This window comes from Platichthys flesus, chromosome 6 (assembly GCF_949316205.1).
Source record: "Platichthys flesus chromosome 6, fPlaFle2.1, whole genome shotgun sequence".
Classification (NCBI taxonomy): Eukaryota; Metazoa; Chordata; class Actinopteri; order Pleuronectiformes; family Pleuronectidae; genus Platichthys; species Platichthys flesus.
In genome coordinates, this window is record NC_084950.1 from 6770983 (window position 1) to 6794197 (window position 23215).

Below are 23215 nucleotides of genomic sequence, written 5' to 3' on the forward strand. Positions count from 1 at the left end.
AGCATCTTCACTCAGACAATTGGCTGATATTTGCCTTGCTCAAGGGCAAACAGACTGCAGTGTGTATTTGAGGGAGGGTTCAACGAGGGTCACGTGTCCACCCAGAGGCGACCAGATGATTAGGTCCGTCCCGGTTCTCCCAGCGGTCCAGACCATTTACCGCAGGTCACTAACCTACTCTCTCACCCGTGTCCTGTCTCTCCATCACTGTCTATTAAAAAAAGTAAAACACACAAACACACACAACAGAGAAGCACACAGATGACTCACTGAGTTCAGAGATGCTGCCCACTCGTGTTGCCAGTAAGCACTGCTCAACAGAACGCAGCTCCGACTGACTATAGGCGTTTGCGTCTCCGCTCTTTCCTGCTCGCTGCTGCTGCTGCTGCTGCTGCTGCAGCTCCCTGGGAAGAGACAGACCCTCAGGTAGGCTCAGCACACCTGGAAGAGAGAGAGGGAGGGAGAGAGAGAGACATTATTAGTCTTGATTTATCTACTAACTCGAATAATAATAATAATGGAAGGGCGGTTAAGGGGTTTTCTGGGGTAAACAAGCTGAAAACATGATGTAAATGACGCCATTTCAAATCGATGATGAGTCAATGATATCTGTCCCAGCAGATTTTTTTTTCAATCACCATATACGGATACGGATATTCCTGGGAGTCGAGGTTATTGATTTCAACAAAATTCATGGAATCGTGTAAAGTAAAAGCATAGCATTTGTTTCCTTGCAGTGATGCACAATATCGGGCTGAATTAAAGAACTTTTATTTTGAAAAGTTGTGAACTTGAGTCTTGACTCTTATGATTGTGTCATTGCTTCACATACCTCTGACATAACGTACAAGCAATGTATGAAAAAGTAAAATCCATTTAGTAAATCAATATGAAAAACATTGAATACAAAATCGTCACTGCCGATAAACCAGGTAGGATGAACGTAAAGTATCGTAACTTCACTCTGCACCACGGACTGTGATTTGTCCTTACAGGGAACAAGGAGACTTAAATAATGTCCTGATATTTCCCTTCATTCATTCCTCATAAGACAAAAAAATATGATTAAAAAAGAGATTATTAAAACACAGCATGAACGTGTAAGTGAGAGAAACAATGATGAGGGATCCAACAGAGTCCATGCAGGGTAGTAATCATGTCTCCTTGTTGAACTTGTCAGAGGTTTGTCCCACAGGTAATAACGTGTAATACTTCATTATTCACACCCCTGGATGTTAGTTACTCTTCCTCGCTGTGAGGAGGACGAGGCCGGCCGCCCTCTCACTGTTTGCAGCGGGGCGAGATACGGAGAAAAGGATGAAAGCAGCGACTCCACTCAGCCGCCTAATCGCTGTGAAGAAAAAGTGTCTTTGCTTTTAATGGCTCTACTCACTTAATGTGCTGCTAATTTAACGCACATGCCGCCTGTGGCAGAGGTGACATTCCTCATTCTTCTTATAGAGCGATTCATTTCAATTTTCCCTAATGAGACCAGAGGAAGTTGAAAGTAAAGGACTGTATGAAAGTTATTGGCAGAGTTTCAGAAAGCAGGGAGGGTTGTGTTACTTCCTTCTGGCTGAATGGAGGGTTGTGCAACTTTTTGAGTTGGATAAAATGCATCAAACAAAGACTTCTCCAAAGTTTCTTTTATTTTGTACTGTTTGCCATAACTTTGGGGAAGTACCATGTATCTCTTGACGGTCGCAGGGGAGAGTTGGCGCCAATCTCAGCTGATACTGGGCATGAGTCTCAGATTAACTTTACCCAGTCTTCATGTCGTTAAGCAAAGGAGAAGAAAACCCAGTGAAGACACGAGGAGCAGAACTCACAGGTAGTAATTGTCGCAATTCTAGATGTACGTGTGTAGTAGCGCTCCTCAAACCACTGAACAGACTTTGGTTAGTAAATTGGTGGAAGTTTCATCATCTTAAAGTTCCGTGCGCCCAGATCAGAAAAGTTATATTATTCTCTATATTATTAGATCTATATAAATTTGGGAAAGCATGATGCACAGATGCGGTTTTTCCCTTCGTCAAGTGAAGTGTGTTTTGGCTTTGCCTTGTGTAAAAACTGAAATATCATGTTCAAATCTCTATTTAAGTTAAGCTCATAGAGAAATGTGGTTAATTAGTATGTAACACTTCCTTTGAAAATAAAACCCACACTTCTTTTAATGTGCTGATTTAAATGGCGTGCTTGGGATTAAACTCGGCTTTTGTGACCAATAAAAAAACAGCGTGCCAGAGACATCTGGAAATAGGTTTCTCGATAATAAGTCACAGTTATTCTGCTTATAAACCTGCACAGCAGCTGCCAGCAGAGCAGCGGCCGCGGCCCCATCTCCTGCATCATTGTTTAGGTCTGACAACCAGCTCCAGCCGGGAACAAAGAGACACCTCCTGCTCCGGTGTCAGGTGTCCTGCTTCAGTTTTCCAGCCAAAGCTCCAGAGAAGCCAACCGGCTCAACTATATGAAGAAAAGAAACTTTCTGTTTCTGTGTCTGCAGGACCTCGTCAGCAGGGATTACTCTCAAACACCTCCTCTATTTCTTTTATGCAACCTCCAGGAAACCCATTAAAACCATTTAAAGCAGTGTGGGGGGGGGGGGGGGCAACGCTGGCACCTTCCTTCAACCCCCTTTCTTCTCAAACAATTATACACCAGAGTAAATAGCACGTTAGGAGCGTGACCACAGAATTCATGAGCCACCTCTTTTGATGTGAACACTCTAAAGACCCCCCAGGTGGGATTTGGCAAAATATTGCACGGCGGGCGCCATCATCTTTATAACTGGATAAAGGATTAAAAAGGTCTCTGTCGCTTTAAACTTGGCCCGGTCTTCACCTTCAACAGGTTTCATTCATTTATTTGTCTATATTCTTTTCCACAGTATCTAATCTATCAATCTAGTAATTATACAGAATCGTCAGAATGAAGATATAGGATCTGATTCTTGTAGAAAAGGTCTAAACAAACATAGAAAAACTATTTGATCTAATCTACACTTTATCTTAAAACTTTATCTTAGGACACAACCGTGGATAAAGCTTCTGTGTGCTGCATAGCTCAGAAACAACAAGATGATGCTAACAAGTGGTTAAGCAGTCGGGAAAAATCCTTATTATTAGTTAATATCAATATTGTTTCGTATTGAACAATGCATAATCTACCATTTGTGCACCAAATAGATCACAGGAGGAGAGCCAAGCCAGACATTTATTTTAAAGCAGAGTTGTAAATAATCACACCATACATTTTTTGTGTACTAAAATGACTCAGTAGAAAACAACAATCCCCTTCAATTCAACCAAGCTGCAAGAAATTCCACTTAGTCCCTGAGATGTGGTTACATGAAGAGTGCCTCTCAGTGAGAATGTTGAAAAAGGCCCAATCTCACTCTATGTTAAAGAAAGAAAGAAAAACTCCTGGATGCGACCCCTGATCCAGATCCACATCAAAATATTCAATGGGTTCTCCCATCAACCCATTCGTCATCCTTCCAACGATTTTTGTGCAAATGTTTTTTTGTGTAATCTGTTAAAAACACGACCTCCCTGGTTGATATAATAAAATTGTGCTGCTCTTGTGCATGAGAGCTTACCTCCATGAGTGAAATGCCACGTGACGCGTTATTATGAACTGGTTCTGCTTACACTGCCTTGATGGTTAACGTTATCTGATTGTTTGGTGTGTGACGTCATTCAGAGCGCCGAGCTCCAACAGGAACACGGCGTGACAGAGCGGTTGATGGTGCTGTTAGTGTCACCAGCATCCTTCCTATACTGTGTCTAAATATCTGCTTATGAATTAATCTATTGCAGAATATACATATGAATAAAACCCCCTCACTGTTGCACTTGAGCTTTAATCTGCTCAGCTCCTTAACCTTGGTTCAGGGGAACAAGCAGCTGACAGCAGAGGGCCGGATGCTCTCAGCGTGGACTGAGGGAAGGTGAATCACTGGCTCTCCGCGTCCTAATGCAAGCCCCTGTCTGCCCTCAGGGAGGAACTGATGGAGCTCTTACATGCCAGCCAGCCACTATAGCTGCTCCCCCTGTGTGTCTGTGTGCGTGTGTGTCATGACAACACTTGTCCTCTGTATCTTCCTCATGATTGTCACTGCACCAGGAAATGAAATGTCAGGTCACAAATTGTTTGAACTTGATTCCATGTCCATAATTGTAATGATTAAACAGTTGGTTATTGCTTTGTTGATGCATAATGGTTTGACTTGATATCGGGCACCTGCCTCTCTTTAAGTGGACCAGTCCTGTTTGCCATATGGCAGCTATTCAGTGTCACAGAGCAGAGAGAGAGGAGAGGAGGCTCCAGGCAAGATGCTGTCACTGGAGAAGAAGTAATGAGTCCGGCCATTAAGATGTCACTGAATGCACCTTAGTCATATTCTGTGATAGGCAGCTGCACTGAAGAGATCCAGTGCATGGTCAACTAGACTTACATCCTAAACCGGTTACTCCTCAAATCCATGTCTGCGTCTCACTCAACATATGTGGTGAGGACTTTGAATATAATGAAATGTATTTGGTGTATTTTTGTTATAATAAGTGAATGTATTCTTGATTTATTGTCCAAAATGTGTGTTCTGAGGTCAAAGTGACCTTGACCACCACATTGTCACCAGTTTATCCACTAAGTCCAAGACCATGATGCAAAAAAGAATACAAAATTACACTTTGCAAAAGGGCTAAAGGCCTAACATCAAAGCTAATTTTATGTTTAAACTTTATTAGCTGTGTCGTTGTGCTAAGCTAAGCTACGATACAGGAGTATAGTCAGAACACATATACCTTAAATATCTAATATTGCTTTGAAGTGATATTTAATTCTGCGTAGTCCAATTTTTTTTTAATTAAAAGGAAAGAACTGTGGTATTGAAATCATGTGCCATCATCTTTTCGGAGATTAAATGACACAAATACTGTATCTGATAAACAAACATTACAATGTTTTCACCCATGTCCAAAATAGTACCACAACATTTTAGCACAAATTTGGACAAAGGAAAACAGGTTTCCCAGAGAATAATTCATGGATCATTATGAAAACTATCAGACATACTAATGGGACTGTTATCAACAAGTGTGAGCAATTTCAAAATTGGTCACACAGATCTAAACAAAAATCCGGAGCTTGCAGATTTAAACATGGTTTCCAAAGGGGACTGCTGCCAGAGGTATGCGCTCCACTGAGTGTCATTCTTGTTTTTCTTTGGGTCTGTCTGTCAGAGGGCAGACTGTTGTAGTTTCTATTCTTCCGTGTCCCAGGGTTGACTGGAGCAGTGGGGCAGCAGCGCTGACCTCGATGTGGCTCCTACCCGGCACTTAAATCTATTTTGGATGCGACACGGAGAGCAGAGAGCACTTCCCTAAACATACTGCAGATTCTGCAGAAACTCTGGCATCGGGTTTCACAGGCAGATAAGATGCAGCGGAGTCAGAGCTGTGCAGTGAAGCCGGATGAATGAGAAGTGAGATCAGACCAGAGTGTTGGTCATTGATAAGAAAGAGTTAAAGAAAGAGAAGGTGAGGGGGGATGACGAATGCATCAAAAAGCTTTATGCAAATGTGATAGCAGAGCACCATCGTGGCTCTAAAGGGTTAATCATGTTGTTACTGTACATGCATCACAGTAGTGCTTCCCCACTCCGGCTCTATGCTGCCAGGCCAGATGGCTGCCATATGTACTGTATACCGGCGAGTGATCATAGAGGGCAACACAGCGAGATGGAAAGAGGGAAACGTGTGTGTTGTAATGCCTTCCCTGCTCTAAATGGCTGCTTTATTCACTCTGATTAATCTTGGCCATGTTGAGCTGCAGAGGCGTGAATGTGACACTGTGTTCGTCAGGGCCAGTGTTTGTGTACCTGGGTGGATTTTAAATCTCCAGAGGCACAGTCAGCGTTTGGGTTCTCAGGTGACCACAGTAGGTTTGAAGGTAGCCACGAGTCTTTTAAAGGGTTAGTCCTGGCACACGGGCATAAAGGAAGACTGACTCCAGTGAGAAAATACATGTACACGTGCAAATGCCCGTTTAATTAAGGAAACTAAAGAGGGAGATGTGCATGAGAAAACTGCATCAACCAGAAACACATGAACACACACACGCACACTCTAATATTAAGTCACACTTGAATGTGAATTTTGAGCCGTAAACTACATTGTACGACTGTTCTTTGATGAAATACATTAATGCTGCTTATAAAATCACATTTATCACCGAAGTTGTAAAACTCTACATTTACGGGTTGAATATGAGCTCATGAGGCCACCCACAGTTTCAAACAGCGGATTGAGCAGGGGTGTAACACCGGCCAAGACCAAGGGCTCGGGCGTCAGGACATCTACGCTTTTAAGAAACGGACGCTGAGGCACCGGCTGCTTGTGCCGACGGTTCAAACGACTCGGCCATCTGAAAGCTCCAGAATCGAGATGAATTGTGTAAAAGTTGTGCTTATCAATATTTCTGTATTAACAAAGGAGAAACTAGACAAAAGTTATGAGGAAGGGGGGTCACCAATTAACCCTGTCAATTAAAACTTGTTTCTCTGCAACAGCAAAAAATGTTTTGGAAGAAATATAATTGCAACAAAATAAGAGTGTTGACCTTTTTTCAGCAAAAACTTCTTCAACTTTATGTGTGAAACAAAGGCTGTTTATAAAGGGTCAGACTGTCAATCATAACACTTCCCCCATTTTTAAAGCATCAAATCACTACTTGAAACCAAACTTACCAGAAGAAACAACGCTTGAATATAAACCAAAATGTTAAGAACGACCTAAATTGACAAAATATCATTGAAGAAAAATGTATATGATGGTTGACTTTTTAGTTTGGTCCATGTCACATCCACTAACATGGAGGAGACGTGGTTAACAACCTCAAGTGCAGCCAGGGCAACGGGTAGTGATCTCAACACTTCGTCCATCTTCATGTAAAGTTTGAATACTTCTGGTATATTAAATTTTCTGTACTGAAATCATGGATTGTTCCTTTAATTTTCACATCAGTTAACATCAACTTTCTAATGAGGAAAAAGAAAGAAAGGAAAGAGAGAGACTGTGGACAAGTCTCTACTGGATCAACTAAAACCAAACATGAGACAGATGTGAATAAGTCAAGCGAAAACACACACACACACACACACACACACACACACACACACACACACACACACACACACACACAGACGGAGTACTTGTGACGGGTGACAACCAGGATTACACAATTGTCTCCAATCAGAGGGAAACCAGCCTCCCCCTGCAGGCCGTGTGTTTTTCCAACCCGAAGGTACCAACTCTCCCACTATTATTTCTTTCTTTTCATCTCGTTTCTTCCATCAAGGGTAATAAGTCTGAGCGTAACATCCACGAGTCGCACGCCCCCCCCCCCCCCCCAGGACGCTTTCCAGACAATGCCGGCAATCACCAGCAGCAGGGATAAATCTGAAGCCACTGAGCCGTAATCTCTCGGCTCACCGTGCACTACCTCCGCACAGGCTTCTGGGGAGTGTCTTCAAAAGCAGCGCTACACTATTTTCTCCTTCACAATTATCTCATATAATCTGATATGGGGAAGAAGGGTTGGTGGGGGTGGGGGGGGGGGGGGGGGTTGGTGGATTTGTGCAGTCTGTCACATTTCAGGAAAGTCAAGTTTTGCCGTGAGTTACAAAAAATAGGAAAACGCCCCTGAAACAGACAGAGCAGCCCACCTTAATACAGCCATGTTCTGAAGTAATTGCTCATTTAGCACTGAGGGCATTGGAGAAATTAAAGGATATGACTAATGACATAAAATGAGGTTTGCTGCAGGGGGATATTTCACAGCGGTGACATCACATCGGGCTGCTTGCAAACACTGGGAGCTTTTAAGCCGAGTGAAAAGTCAGCAACATAAATATGAAGCAACGCGCAAAGTAAATAAGACGGTAAATCCTCCCGCTCTCTGTCTGCCTGTGTGAACGGTGGCTCCTGCAACTGGACCAGTGTGTGTGACTCAGTCTGACTGTGTGCTATTGAAAACATATTTCTGCACTGCAAATTTCTGCAACCCTGGATCTGTGCAGACTCTGCATAACTCTGCTGCTGCTGCTGCTGTCCCCAGATCATTGCTCTAGCATTGACCACATGTCAGTTTTAAATGCACATGATTCACTTTACAACTTAAAAGGTAGCCAAGGCCAAGGCCCGGTGTTGCCCTGTTGAAGACAGTGATCCACCCATTTATCCAAATCCACATGAAAATGTAATTTGTTCTTCCTTTCATCATGCCTCGCCCTTCCAAGAAATTAAATTAAATTTGGTTCAGTACTTTTTGAGTAATTATGCAATGAAATCATGGAAAACAGGATTATTCAAAGTATTCTTGGGGAAATATTTAGAAAGTCCTGGATGTTCAGAGCAATGACGCACACTGACACCAGCGTTTGTAAATCACAGCCTGTTCAGTGGAGGATGTGTTTTTATTCAATTTAACCTCTATCTGAACAGGAAAAGTCCTGTTGAGATTAAAAACCTCTCTTTCAAGGGAGTCCTGGCCAAGACAGGCAGCAACACAAACAAACTAACAGTAAGAACCAAGACGATCAGAATTACAACATAAAACGAAAATGATGAGAAACAAACCAAACGGTCATAAACGTCCACATCCCAGCGATTCAATTTCCTTGTCTTTAAAAATGGGTTTAAAAGCATTCCATGAAACCAAATAGCATCGTTTTACATCGATAGAGTGCCCTTTCCCAAATTGTTGGTACAGACCTCATGTCAAAGTCTGTTGACCACAGGATACACAGTCCATCACTCTTCTGGGTGCTATGAGAGCAGAGACTGGAATGAAGCAGCCCAAGAGTTGCCTTGTATACAAAGTGAAGCCAGTGTGAGTGCCAGCGTGTTGCAGAGTGAAGCTCACAGTGATGAGTCAAGGCTTTGCAGTTAGTGCTGAGACGAAGGGCAGCGTGGTCGGCTGTATCGATCAAATGCAATGTCTGAGCAGCGGCGTACAAAGCTCCCACCAGTCCAGCACCAGTAAGAACGAGGCGGCAAGTCTCTTATTCACATTGAAAGATAAAACACTTTAAAAAATAGAACCTTAGTTTGAAGGTAGTTAGTTTACCAAGCTCTGAATATGCGGCTTGAAATTATGAGGGACTCACACCAGAGTATTTAAAGGAATTAACCCTCTCACTGTAGAATAACTAATTTAATTTAATTTTTTTTATAAACTATTACAAAATTCATACATAAATTCATAAATTCCAATCTTGATTCCTTAACATTTGAAATCGCTTAAATAATTGTTATTATTTAAATATTTGTGTTGCTTCCTCTCTAAAAATTCCTTTAATTTTAAATTGTTGCTGTGAATGATGAATGTAACACAAGGACAATTATGAAACACTGGTCTATCGTGGTTGTTAAAATAAATAAATAAATCTTATTCATTCATCACATAGATTTTCAATTCACATGTATTTTCATTGTCGTTGAAGTTTTGAAATGTTTCAATTTCAATGTCTTCCTCGTGGTTTTGCTCTTATTCACATAGCATTAATAAGATAATACACAAACCTCAGATGAACACAGGACATGAAAGTGTTCATGAAATGTTCATTCACACGTCCATGTGTTACTACATTTATTTATTATTTCTTTTCAGATGTTACACACACAATGACACATACGCGCCCGTGTGCATCATAATATCCAACGAGTATCAAAACCGTTGGCCACAGAACACATCCCCTCTTTCCCTCGGCTCCTCCCTGGAGTCCCGTGTCTGCAAACTGGTGGAACTAATCTGATAACTGCTGCCAACCTGGCAGACCGGGCCTGACCCCCGCTGCACCGTGCGTCACTGCAGAATCATGTCGGGCACCTCTCTCTCCTTTCTCCTCTACTTTCTAAACACTGGTTTGTTGTATTCACAGTGGGCAGGAGAAAGTCAGTTATCAGCCACCTGCATGATAACGCCCTGCACAGTGGAAAACTATGAATATTTCTCACTCTCTCTCTCTCTCTCTCTCTCTCTCCTTTTGCCTCTAGTTCATAAGGAACAGAATGAAAACACGATGAAATAAGACTTTATTAATCCCGAAGGAAATTCACAGTGATGAATTCAAGTGTGTGTGGATTTACCTGTGTAGGTTTTTTTGTATTATATTGGTGTATATACCCAAGTCTCGATTGCTGGACATAGAGTGGAGACTCTATATTGTGTGATCTGTACGTCTCCTACGTGGCGGCCTGTCCCCGCCTCTCCCCCCCAGAGGACGAGCGGGGTTGATAATGGATGGAGGTAATCCAAGCGGTGACTCTTAACAGTCAAAAAAAAAAACACACCTTCCCATAATATTGTCATCATTAACGTCAATAAAAAAGCTCAAACTTTGTTTTTTTTCCGTGAGTGATGATTCATCGCTCCTCCCTGAGCTGCTTCTGATGAGAGGTCGGTGATTCAAGCGGCATCGAGCTCCCCGTCGCTCCGTAATTGTTTAACTCACCTCGTGTAATCTATCATTCTGACTTTGCAAAGTGGCCGCGTGTCGCACAGACACCGACTGGAAGTGGGCCATGCCTGGCAGAGAGTGATGAGGCCTGGGGCTGTGTGCCGCTCCCTGTTGCTTCCCTCCCCTCCAGCACCGACCCCTCCTCCGGGGGAAGGACCCTTGCTGTTCGGGGGCCTCCTCCAAGCGGCCCTCGCTTTGATAATGTAAGAGCGTCCATATCGGAAATGTGATCAATTCTGAACAATGCTTCAAACCTCAGGGGAGGAGCCCCGGGGACCTCATATGTAATGCTTATTATATGTTGGAAGTCGGACAAAAAAAACAAACAATGTGCCCTTTGTTGAGTCTTGTGTATGAACGATTACACTAATGCTTGAGGGTGAAAACTGGCCAAGCTGTAATTGAGCAGTTTGCAAATATCACCCACTAAATCAAGTCTGTCTTTGAGAAGAAACATGTCCTCTCGCCCTCAGGAGGCAGAAACAGCCTCATGCATCCCAAACAGAAACAAGCGCAAGTTATCGGACTGGCCCACGTTCCCACAGCGGGATTTGTTATTTCAGGTTCAAACTGTCACAGCCTGCGCGCCAACCGTGCATCCCCTTTAAGGAAACACACAAATCGAGCCAAAGAAAATATTGAAGGTATCGTATTTTTGGACGTCTGCCCCGCGCTGACTGACTGCAGTCAGCTGCAGGTAGGCTGGGTCTCCCTGCAGCTCCTTCGGGTTCCCCCCCCACATGTTTTCCCAGCCTCCACCTCAGGCACACTGGCTCTGCTGTGAGAGGCAAGGAGGGCGGAGGAGGCTGGCAGAGAGCAGCCACTTCAAATCCAAACACATGGAGTATGCACACACACACACACACACACACACACACACACACACACACACAACAACAACACACACACACAGACACATCTTTGCGTTGTACACGCTGCACACACACAAAGTGCCCCGTTTTTTTTTTTTTTTGTAACTCTGTTCCCGCTTCAGAGTTGTGAGATTCAAACCGTGCATGCCAGTAGTATAAATGCAAAAAGGGAGCTATTGTGGAAATGGCCAAGTTCAGTGTTCAACTCAGCTCAGTTCCTGAGGCGGGGTTCACTTACAAGTCTAAACCAGAAAAACATGGAGACTGAAGTCTTTCAGAGACACAAATAAAGTGCACAAGTCAAACTGTGTCCTTTATTTCTGACCCCGAACTCAAGAGTTTGCTCTGAACTGAAACAGTGTCTGGATCAACGTCTCTGAGCGACTTAATCCCGCACGATAAATCAAGATAAATTAGCACTTCTTCTTCATCGTGTTTATTTTCAACTTAACCATCAAAATGAATCTCTGGCTGCTTCACCCCTCTAACCAGCGCCGCCACAATCCCCACATGTCCCATCACAACGCTGCATCACATCTCTCTCTCTCTGCTCCACGCAGGGGACGCGCAGTCCATCCTCATCAGGTCACTCATGCTCAGCTCATTAGTGGTAATTAATGGTGGCCAAGTCCCAGGCTGCCCTCGGAATGGTGGAGCCCCCCCCCCCTCCCCGTCCCATCCCGTCCGCGGCAGGCACAAGTTGTCTTTCTGCTTGGTCGACTGGGGGACTTCATGTGCACAGCTTAATGCATGTGGGCTGGGAAGCCAGCGCTGGCAAGTCAAATGAGAAAGTCTGACTCTGAATTGAGAACATTTTTACAGAAGCAATGTTATGGTTTTGAAAATAGAAGCTGTTCTCGTGGAATTCTGTGACGTTCGTCCATGTGTGTTCAAATCTCAACAGTATCAACACTGGTGGGAGGCTACGGCTCAGGAGGTAGAGCGGGTCGTCCACTAACCAGATGGTTGGCTGCTCATTCCCGGTTTTGCTCGTTCTGTGTGAATGAAGCACACACGCACAAAGTACATCAGTCCCTGATCTCAAATGGGCGTCGTGTTAACTGGTTTTCCGGAGGTTCTGTTCTCCTCATTTCTCTCCTCGGACTGGCTTCAGGCCAGAGAGGTTCAGTGAAGATTAGGAGAAGGATGCCAGTGACATTATTCAGTGCATGACTAGCCGACTGCTATTGAACAAAAACCAAGTGGTTATGAATTGCACTGAGCGGGCAAATTAAATAAGGATTCATGGACTTATAAGCCTTGTGCCAGACTTATGAGTCGTGAGTCCAGCAGACAGACCCACAGGCCGGTGACGCTTTAACATCGTGCCGTCAACACACTGGTGGTAAAGGTCTCCATGCTGGTGTTAGTGGGATTTGTACTGAACCTACCATCCACTCCTCGTTTACGTCTCATCGCCGCTTTTCTTCGCAAGAAACAAGCTCCTTAATTGATTTTCTCTGTTTGCGTTACTTTGTGCCCTGAAGGCATCAAGTGTCGTCTCTTCTGTTTTCACGATATTCACTCGTGTGAATTATATAACTCTGACTTTGACGCCGTGGGGTTTTACAGCCAAGGTCTCGATGGAGTGTATGAGCATGAATAGACAACCTGAGGCCTTGAGCTCAAATCTGCCTTCTGAAGTTTTTCCAAAACACACTCAGCTCCAATCAGACCCAACATCAGAGTTACCCCCCACCCCCCCGCTCGACCAACGGACACTTATTTTCTTTTAATTCACTCCAACAATGCACTGACTGTGCTCACGAGTGACCCTCTGGTGTGTGTTTCGGTATTACCGCGCGTGTGACAGTAAAGCGTGCCGCGGCGATGAAGTGCCCCAGAGCTTGAGCGCTGCCTCCACGAGCACTGATGTGTCTTTCTGCCTCGTGTCTGCACACAAGGTCGCTAATCGTCCTTTGACTCCTTTCACGTACGACGATTCCAGAGTGCGGTGGTCGTCCGTATGAATCACTCCATGCCATGTCACATCACCTGCCTTTCTGTTATCCAAGCAGCGCTGTACGAGGCTCTCCTTGCCCCTGCCATGTCAGAGTGAAGGATGAATGACAGTGACACAGACGTTAAATATGTCAGGGGGCCAGAGGCGCAGTCAGGACCAGAACACATCGGTGGTTTAGCCCGGAAATCTTATGATGTTCACCCTATGATAAAGAGGAAAATGGAATATAAGAGCACACAAGCTCTTCCAAAAGGTTGTGTAAGGTTTGTTGGTCAGCAGGATTACACAAAAAACGACAGAATGCATTTCTGTTGGACGACGGCCACAGAAGAGCCCAGTAAATCTGGGGCGGATCCAGAATTTTTTTCTTTATCACTGTCTTTATAATTGCAAGATGAGATGAGGTTGTTCATTGTGACATTTTCTGCAATTTCCCAGGGAAAACTTAATGGATCCTGATGACGGAGGAGTGCACTTTACTGAATTATATGTAATTTCAGCAGCAGGAGTAAAAACCCCTTTAGAGAAATCCTGAGTTTTATTGTTGATGAAGTCATATGTTAGATCGTATGTTGCAGTTATGAGAGTTGACAAACACTGGTCTTGTAGCTTCAGCTCCGTTTGAACTCTGACAAATCTGAAGGATGACAAACTGTACAATCTCCGCGTCTGATGCTTTCCTCTTCTTCATCTCTGAAGTGGAAAGTACTTCTCTCTGATATTGAATCCGTCTGCCGCTCTCCTCCTCTTTCCATCCAAAATCAAACAAACTCTCAAATAGTTGATGTGATGATTCGATTATAAACATCAAGAAGCATCGAAACTGCCGGAAGGAGCTGCAGGCCAATATTCAACAGTTGTTGTTGTTGTTGTGTTTGTTGCTATTGACTGTGTCACTCACTGCAGTGAAAGTGGATTCTGTCTTCTGATAACATTGATCTTCCATAAAATCATCTCATCCTTCATCCCTTCCCCTTTGTGTTCTCCTAGCTCTCTCTCCCTCGCTTTCTCCCTCTCTCTCTCTCTCTCCCTCTCTCTCTATTGTATTGTAACATTGATGCTCTACCTCTTTCCGTCACACACTCGTTTTTACTTGGAATCACACTCATCATCTCATCAATCAATCTGGATGTAAGGAGCCGCTGTGGCGCAGGAGGTAGAGCGGGTTCGTCCACTTACCAGAATGCCTGTGACATGCAGCGAGTGTCCTTGTGCAAGGTGCTGAACTCAGACCATGAGTGATGTGTGATGGGAAAGAGCTGCATATAGAGGCATTTATGAATAGGTTAATGTGACTTGTAGTGTAATGTGTTTTCAGTGGTGTTAAGATGAAAAAGGCACTCGATGATTCCAATTCAATTACCATATGTAAAGCTGTGCCTTGGTGATAGATGGTGTGCTTTGTTGTACTAACGCTAACCTCACCAACCGGAGCTTGTTCTCAAGTCCTGACTCAGAAAACTCTTCTTCCACCTCCTCCAGCGTCGCCTGCTTCCATCAAGGTGATATGATTAATATTAAAAATAGTTGTGAGGACCATAGACACTTTTTCTTGGCCCTGTCCTCATCTGGGGGATGATTCTTGTTGGAGGATGAACACACTAGCTCTCATTCTGCCCATTATATTGAATAACAACCTTGGCTTTAGCGGCTACACCACCACCATCGTTAAGTGACTTCAAACCACATGAAAATAAAATAATTTCCCTCGTGAGAACTGTCGGGGAGTCCAGACACTTTGATGACACCACATCAGTATGGAGGCATTGTATTTGAGTTGTTTCTGTTGTTTTTTTTACAGTTTAAGAAGTGGTCACCAGCTACTTCAATTGTTTTGGATTTGGCTGCAACACTGTTTAACCCTGAAATTCCAAAAGTGTTTTGTTCACCCACCCCTATCGGCACAGTGCTGAGCAGATAATAAGAGAATTTTCATTTTTGTGTGAACTATCCCTCTGATACCAAGCTTAGCTAACTAAGATATCAACATTTTAGGAATAGGAATATAATATTCTTTTAGCAACTCATGGAAACATCATCAAACGAAATTGATATAATAATTCAGAATACATTGTTTTATTGCTATCCAAGTAGACGCAATCACTGTTGTCTTTAAATGTAATGTTTCATCAAATCAGAAATCACAGATACATGTGCTGGAAGGTCAAAGGAAAACAGAAAGGGCCGGGAGTTGTGGGATATGAAGGCCAACCTGTCCGCCATGATGTGCTACCATCAACACTAACCCCCCAAATCACAGTGGAAAGGTAAAACAGAACAGGACTGTGCCTGTTCTTACTGCATTTTGTTTCCCAGAATGCCTAGAGACCAAACCGTGAGCAGCAACACACTGAGAGGGAAAGACTCAAATTAATTGGTTAGCTCACAAGAAGTGAGATATTACTTTTTCATGAAGGTGGAGAGAGGCGAGGCAGTTTTTGGGGCTGGTCGGTGGCCAGGGGGGGAAATGGGATTGTGTTTGTTGCTGCCAGACTCGGTGTTGTGGTCGGAAAGCGCAGCAGGATGTGTATGCTGAGGAGCTTGCGGCGTGATGGGAGGAAACAGCAGATGAGGCATGTGAAAGGGAAATGCTTAGTGAGTAGCAGAGGTGGAGCAGCGGGGTTTGAGTGAAAGCTGAATGGCTACAGGATGCTGCAGTGGACATTAAGAGTAGTAGTCAATGACAGAGTGGGAGTCGGAGCAGATGATGTGTGTGAGGCAGCAGTGGGACACTCTGAGCAGGGAAACAGCCACAAGCAAAACCTCTCTTGAGAGACATTACAAAAGGAACCTCAGCATGTTTGCCTATATGCTATTTTTCCTTAAATATATAGCACAGGATATTTTTAGACATGTTTAGGATTTCTTGCACATTGGGTGCAAACCACAACAGCTTTGCGGGTGACTGAACCAAACCTGAATGGTACATCCCAACATTTTGAGAAAATACACTTTCCCACTTCCTTGCAGAGACTTAGATGAAGATTGGTCATCTCAAGCATCTTGATCAGGCCACCTTGTGGTGACAATACAATTCCAGGAAGCACATCACCCACCACAAAACCACGATATGTGCTTTCCACACCCTGTCGCTTGGTCCAATTAAGATGATAACTAACTATAGAGGTGCCGGAATGCCGATTTTGCTTATACAGCCAACTGTTACCGAGCTCCATATAGACTGGCGATAAATGTGGAATCAATTAGAGTAATTCCCCCCCAAACACTTCACTAAAACATGTCTGTTTGGACTGTTGGACTGTGCCTGTGGTGATGCTGGTTGCAGCTTTTCTTTCTCAGTCTGTTAAAGTGACCTGCACTGATTGAGCAAGTGACAAGCAGCTGCACTCAGTTTGCAGAACCCTGACGCTGTTAACCCGTTTATTTAAAGTTTCGTTTTTTGATATTTAACATATTGTCCAAATCTTGGGTCTTTTACGATGAACTATTCTTAAGATATGCAAGCTGAGATTAATGACGATGTCCATAAAGCTTTAAAAGTCTGCGCTGAGGATGAATTCAACAGCTGTTGTCAACAGCTAACGATGATTTTTTTTCACTGTCAGACTGAAAAATTAATGATTTTCATTTCAATTTCAATGCTGCAGTTGAAATCAGAGGCAGTTTAGTGTTGAACAGTAAAATATGGGAAGTGGGAATACTCGTACATTTCTTGAAATATGTTCCATCACTGCCTTACAGAGATATGGATGTGGAATCCATATCCACTGGTAACTGATGCTCTGTGCTGACGGGTTAACAGAGTAATGATTAGAGCCTGACAGCCTCTGGTAGATTCATACGTTCATTCTTTATTCTTTGACATTTAAATCCCACATTTTGTTAAATCCCAGCAATGATGAATGGCACAAGAACAAGGACAGCTAAATCAAGCCTTTTTTTTTGTTGTTGCTGGATGCAACCCTTGTCAGCTAACAATAGTATTGTGCACTCATCCAAAACGAGGAGCTCCTTGGCGTTCAAATAAAGAGCTATTATTTTTTAGAATTAAGTCATTGATTGATCCTTTCTTCCCTGTCTTACACTTCCCTGCACCCAATAAGAAAAGACTGATTTTGCTGCCATTTAGCCACGATAAACAGTCCGACACCATAACAAAGACAACAAATGGAAACCGATTGATTTTACAGCATTGTGCTGTCGTCTCAGACATGGAGGAGCAGCGGAATTAAGGTTGAGTGATTGGACACGCATCGCTGGTGGAAACTATCCGTACTTTGAATTATTTGCCTTCACATTGTGTAGAAGAGCGTGTCAATATATTTACTTGTTTTAACAAAAACAGCCGACTCAGTGTTTCCCAAAAAAAACATACTTGACAAACTCGGGGCAGACAGAAAAGTAAATATGCTCAAGTTCCTTCAAATCATAAATAATAAAAGTCTTATTTAAATAATTCCACACTGGCTCATCAATTTTTAATGTCAAAGCTAAAACTTAAGATTTGTAAAATGCATTTTCATGCTCATTAAAAGGCAAAATGTTCACACCGCACTCCCCGAGTGTGTGTGTGTGTGTGTGTGTGTGTGTATGTGTGTGTGTTTGTCTCTTGTCCTTCAGGAATTATAACGTAGCTTCTCTCTCTCGCCCCTCGCTTATATCTTACATGATGGATGTGACGCCATTCAGGGTAAATGTTTTTTTTGGTGTCCCACAAATGTTTTATTAATGCTTTTCATTTAACCAAACAAGCCAAACGTAAGTTCCTGAAACTCTGTGCAAATTCGATTTTAATTATGTTTAATTTAGGATCGATTTTTGGTGAAATGAGCATTAACAAAACACCCATGGAGGACAACGGTAAATACTTGCTGACAAAAATACAGCACAACAATTACAAAGTTAAAGATTCAGCTTTTAAAAGCAGTGGGGATATGGGAGGGTGTCTGGGTAATATCTGTCTGACTGTTGTCCACTTCAAACGATCAATAAAGTTAATTTAGATGAAGCGAGGGGGCACTGCGGTTTTTCCAATTGTACCACGAATTAACGAGAGACCAGAGCGTCTCTCTCATCTTTAAAACACTTCTTTAATGGCCTGTATACAAAGCACGAGAGTCATGAATGAAGCAGAAGTCGGAGGAGTAATTACAGACGAATGGTTTATTGACTCCATGAGGACTGAAGAGGATTTTCAGAGGACGTTCCCAGTGTGTGAATGGAAAAAAGAATGGCGTGGACTCATGTCAGTAAAGCAGCTTGTGCCACACCGGTGCCACTCGGCCCCTGCGGGGACTTTACATTCGCCAGAGAGATTTGATTTGCCAAAGAACGTCTGGCAAGCCGTTCATATCCTGCCTGCGGTGACGGTGTCGGTGATCCTTTGATTCACTCTGGCTGAAGGCAGGAGAAAAATCACAGAGAGAGTCGCCATTGCGCTGCTCAGACTGCACACGGGGAAATGAGGGGATTTTCTTTGCTTTATCTGGCACAATGCGAGGCAGCATGCACCTTGGGCCCTGTGAGCAGAAAATAACACCCAGGCTACATTCTGTGTTTGCTGCTGAAGAAGCTTTTGAGCTTCCCATCGGACATGGCAACCACCCTGAATGACAGGTAATCAATCTGACTGCATCCACGGCCCCACGAGGGGTTTGGTGGGTGGAGGTGTGTGAACAAGCGCTGATGAGGAAAGGAAAAGATCTGTGGGTGTTTCTCTCTCTCCTGTTGCCTCAGTGAAACTACAGTAGGCATTGATTCACTCTGACTGGATGAAAGTGACTCTTTGATTCCAACATTCATCAAGACATCCTGGGCTGCTTAGATATTTTTGCGACATATGTACAGTGACGTTCACATACACTTATATAAAGTCTTACACAGATTTCTATGCCCTCATGTCCTCTGTGGTTGGGCGAGTCCGACACAAAGTCTTGGCAGGGTCAGGGCTTTACCTCACATGCATGAAATGTTAGGGACTGTGGTAAAGTTGTTTGAGGGGGGAGGGGAGGTCAAAGGGAGAGTATTTATTTAGTTTTTTTACTGCAGAAAAGGAAATATTCTTATCCCAGATATATTCCTGTATCATTGTAAATCTGGCCTTATCTTCAAATCGAACAGTTCACACAACAAAGATGGGTTTTGTTTCCATATTTAATTTCAAATATGCTCCTATGATGCTCAGCGTCAAGTGAAAGATTTAATGGACAGTCCTCCGACTACATATCTCACAGAAAGGAATAAGTTCATTTTCAAGAATCAACAATGCAGAATAAATATCCATTCATGTTTTTTGTAAAAAATAATTATTACGCAAGCTCTCGAGATACTTGATTGTATTTGCGTTTTCATACATCGTCATTCTCCAAAAACTTGACCTGACTTGACATAAGGGTTTGATAACCATATTTGAGGAGTCAAATATATATATATAATCTGGCCAATATATCTTTCATCGGCGCATATAACTTGGTCGGGCTGCTCATAACTTACAGGCTTTATCTTCATCTGCTCGGAATCATACACATGTCTGTACATTTTGGTTTAGTAGAGTCTGGGGATGAGGAGGAACTACTGCGGCATGCAAGTAACACAAAGCAGCTGTTTGTACTCACTTGAAAATAGAAAGTGGTTAGAATATTCATCGTTTTGTTAAGGGGAGAGGGGCTAAGATCCAAAATGTTTTTAAAATGCTGGGCAGGGTCTTTTAATGAATTTATTATAACATTCAACCCACCTCTCCAGACCAATAATTTTCATACAGTCCCTAAATTAATTCGGATTAAAACATCAATCAAAGGAAAAGCTACTGGCCCGAGTGAACGGAGACGCGGAGTGCTGCATGTTAATGTCCAGCACTTTTTGAATTCAAGTCATTATAGTTGTAATTATAGGTTTCTTCATCCTTCTTTCATACTTCTCTGAAATAAGCACATTGTCCCCTGTGCCCGCTCTCGTGCAATATTTTCTGGCTAGCCATGAGAGGCCTGGATTATCAAAGGACAGATGTGACAAAAAAAGGCAGCGGGGAGTGATGAGTTGAGTGCAGGAAGAACCGGGTGCGAAAATCAAAGGAGCAAATCGATAAGAACCAGGGAGACAGTGATGGACAGTCAATAGACTCGAGTAGATTCGGAGACGCCGCGGCCAGGAACCGACAGTCGCTTTGCCTGTCATCAAATATTACGCAGAGAAAACCTGTCTGGACGTGGCTGTCACTCAGCCGCTGTCTCTTGTCGTGACCTTGTGACCCCCCCCCCCCCGGATGCAGAAGAGACAAAAATACAATCTGAAGGTTGAAGCGCAGGCACTGACGCCCGTTGGTGGAAAACGTGATCGTGTTTCTGCCTTTGGACAGAGCGGCCCGCGGGACCGTGTGAAACACAATCGTTCGCCGCCAGCTCCAGGTCAGCAACTTCTGCAGCACCAAAAATAGGCCTTTTGTTGTCAACCCCTGTAATCAGTGTTTAAAGAGCCGCCACATTACAGTACATTTGGCTTTTGTCGCCCGTTTAACTCCGCTTATGTTTAGCACCCAGCGGCTACACACAGGCTAAAGTAAGGACACACGGGGGAACAAAGGAAGTCTTGGATGTTGTTGTACAGAAACAACCACAGCTGAGCTCACATCCCAAGGGCGTCGATACCAGGATGACATCAGTAGCTGGAGGCCGTCCTCGCCACTGGCCGGCAGCCATTCAGCTAGGAGCTCAAAGACGAATAGAGCTCCTCCCACTCGGCCTCAACCGGAGGGCTGACGGGCCGCTGGCTCTCCCATCCAGAACATTGCACTGATTGACCAGAAAACGTCCATAGACATAACAGTCACGCATGAAACTGACAGGGGAAAGGGAGCGAGGGCAGCAGAGTAAATTGTTGGATTGACTTAACACAAGTGGGAAGCAATAAAGCTCCCCACCACACAAACTAATGACTACAGCATGCGGACTTCAGGGTGCAGTTCCTCCCTCTCTTTTTTACTCCTTTCTCCTTCTCCCACCAAAGACCTTGAGAAAAAGCAAAAAAGAAATGTCCACTCCAAAACCCGAGGACAAATCTGTCATTTCATGTAAATAGCGGTGAACACTAAGTCATTCAGTTTGCACGTTGTTGAAATCAATCCAACCTTTTTAGCAGAAGACGCCATGTTAATGTTGCTGTTGTGCCAAAGATAACAGAATTTAGCTTATTCAGATTTAACAGTGAAGGCTAACGAGCAGGGCTGACCCCTCTGTGACCTGGCACGTCTCATCTGCGATATTAATTGAGTGGTTTGTCTGAACTCTCCCGGCGAGGCAGGCAGAATGATACGCGACACCCGTTACTACACCTGCCAGGCTGCGTTTCCTATATGGAGACTAGCAAAGATTAAAAATAAAGAAAGTAAGCAATAGCAGCGTCAGAGCAGAGGCAACGCAGTGAACGACCAGAGGGAAGAAAGAGCCAGTTCAAAGGCGGTTACACACAGATTCTCTTTGTAGGCGTGTTCGGTTTCTGACCTGCAGGTGTCCGAGGCCGTAAAGGAAGAAACACTCAAACTTAAAAGGGAAAATATCCTGCAGGCGTCGGATGTGGAAGACAGGATGATTCAGCAGGTGATTTTTCAACTTCTCAGTTTAAAACGTCTCTCATCATTATTGCATAATAAGTTAAAATAAGCAGTGAAGAAGGACGTCTTGCTACTTCTTTTTCATGAGGCATGACTGTAAAGTATATACAACTGTGGAGTTTTCAACACTTTTGTGAAGAATTAAAAATGTTGATGGGAAATTTAAAAAAAAAAAGGCAATGTGCCTTCTCCCAATTATATATGAATATATATATATATATATATATATAATCATTACAACTGGCAATATACTTGTATCATTGTTTATCTGATTTGTTGTAATTACTGTAGATTAAATGTATTTTGTATGTTTTCCATTTAAATACATACAAGTACAATCAAGAGCATTTTCATAATACGAACGTTATCCAGTTGTTTAAAATACTGCTGTATTATTTCTGTATTTATTTATTTGTAATATGGGTACTTACGAGAATTGTTTGAATGTCAAATACACAATGTATGTGATGTCATTTACCATTTCTCCATGTATTCATACATTTTGGAGATGTCATATTATGGAGGGATGTCATACCCAATGTTAGTCTGCTGGTTTAGAGAAAATAAATAATTGAAAGGAATAATTTAACAGTTGGACTTTTTTGAACATTGGTTTGATTAACCATTAGATATATTATGTTATGTTTTGAGTTTTAGGAGTGCTGGTTTGGAAAAAGCAGTTTTTCCCCCCTGTTTCCAGTCTTTAAATCCACCTGAGCTTGTCATATTCTGGCTGCAGCTTCATATTTAGGGCATATATATGAGACAGGGATCAATTTCCTCATTTAACATGTAGTAATAAAGAGAACATACACATTTCTATAGTTGAATGTCCGGCAGAAAGACTGTGTTTGAATACCGGAATTCTTTTTTTTCTGTGACATTGCAAGAAATTTGACCTCCTCTCCTCGTTCTCTGTTGCCACTTTATATCTGTAATATAACAGAGTTGCCTCTATAGGGAGGCAAACCGAAAACAAAACAAGTGTACAATAAAAGGAAAAGCAATAAAAGCTGTCCCGCTATAAATACAACCTGTGTGAAGGTTACTGTAATTCTACTGACTGTGTCCACGAGGAATTGACTCAGCTCCTTATGCCAATTTATGAGTCTGTGGATTGTTTTGTCTGTCACACTGGATTACATGATATTGTACAGTGTTTGTGTCCGTGTGCAGCTCCAGCAGGAGGAGGCACACGGCCCGTGCTCTGTCATCACTGTGCAGATCCCAGCACAGCTAAACACTCACAGGATGATCCCCCATTGATCGCACACACACGCTGATCA

General features: G+C 43.2%; 1 protein-coding gene across 1 annotated transcript in view; it reads right to left on the reverse strand.

Annotated features, from left to right (window-relative positions):
• btbd11b (BTB (POZ) domain containing 11b) overlaps window positions 1-23215 on the reverse strand; it is a 68224-nt gene that overhangs the window by 22697 nt on the left and 22312 nt on the right. The window contains 1 exon segment of the mRNA XM_062390802.1: window positions 271-441. Within this exon segment, the coding sequence (XP_062246786.1) occupies window positions 271-441 (171 nt within the window).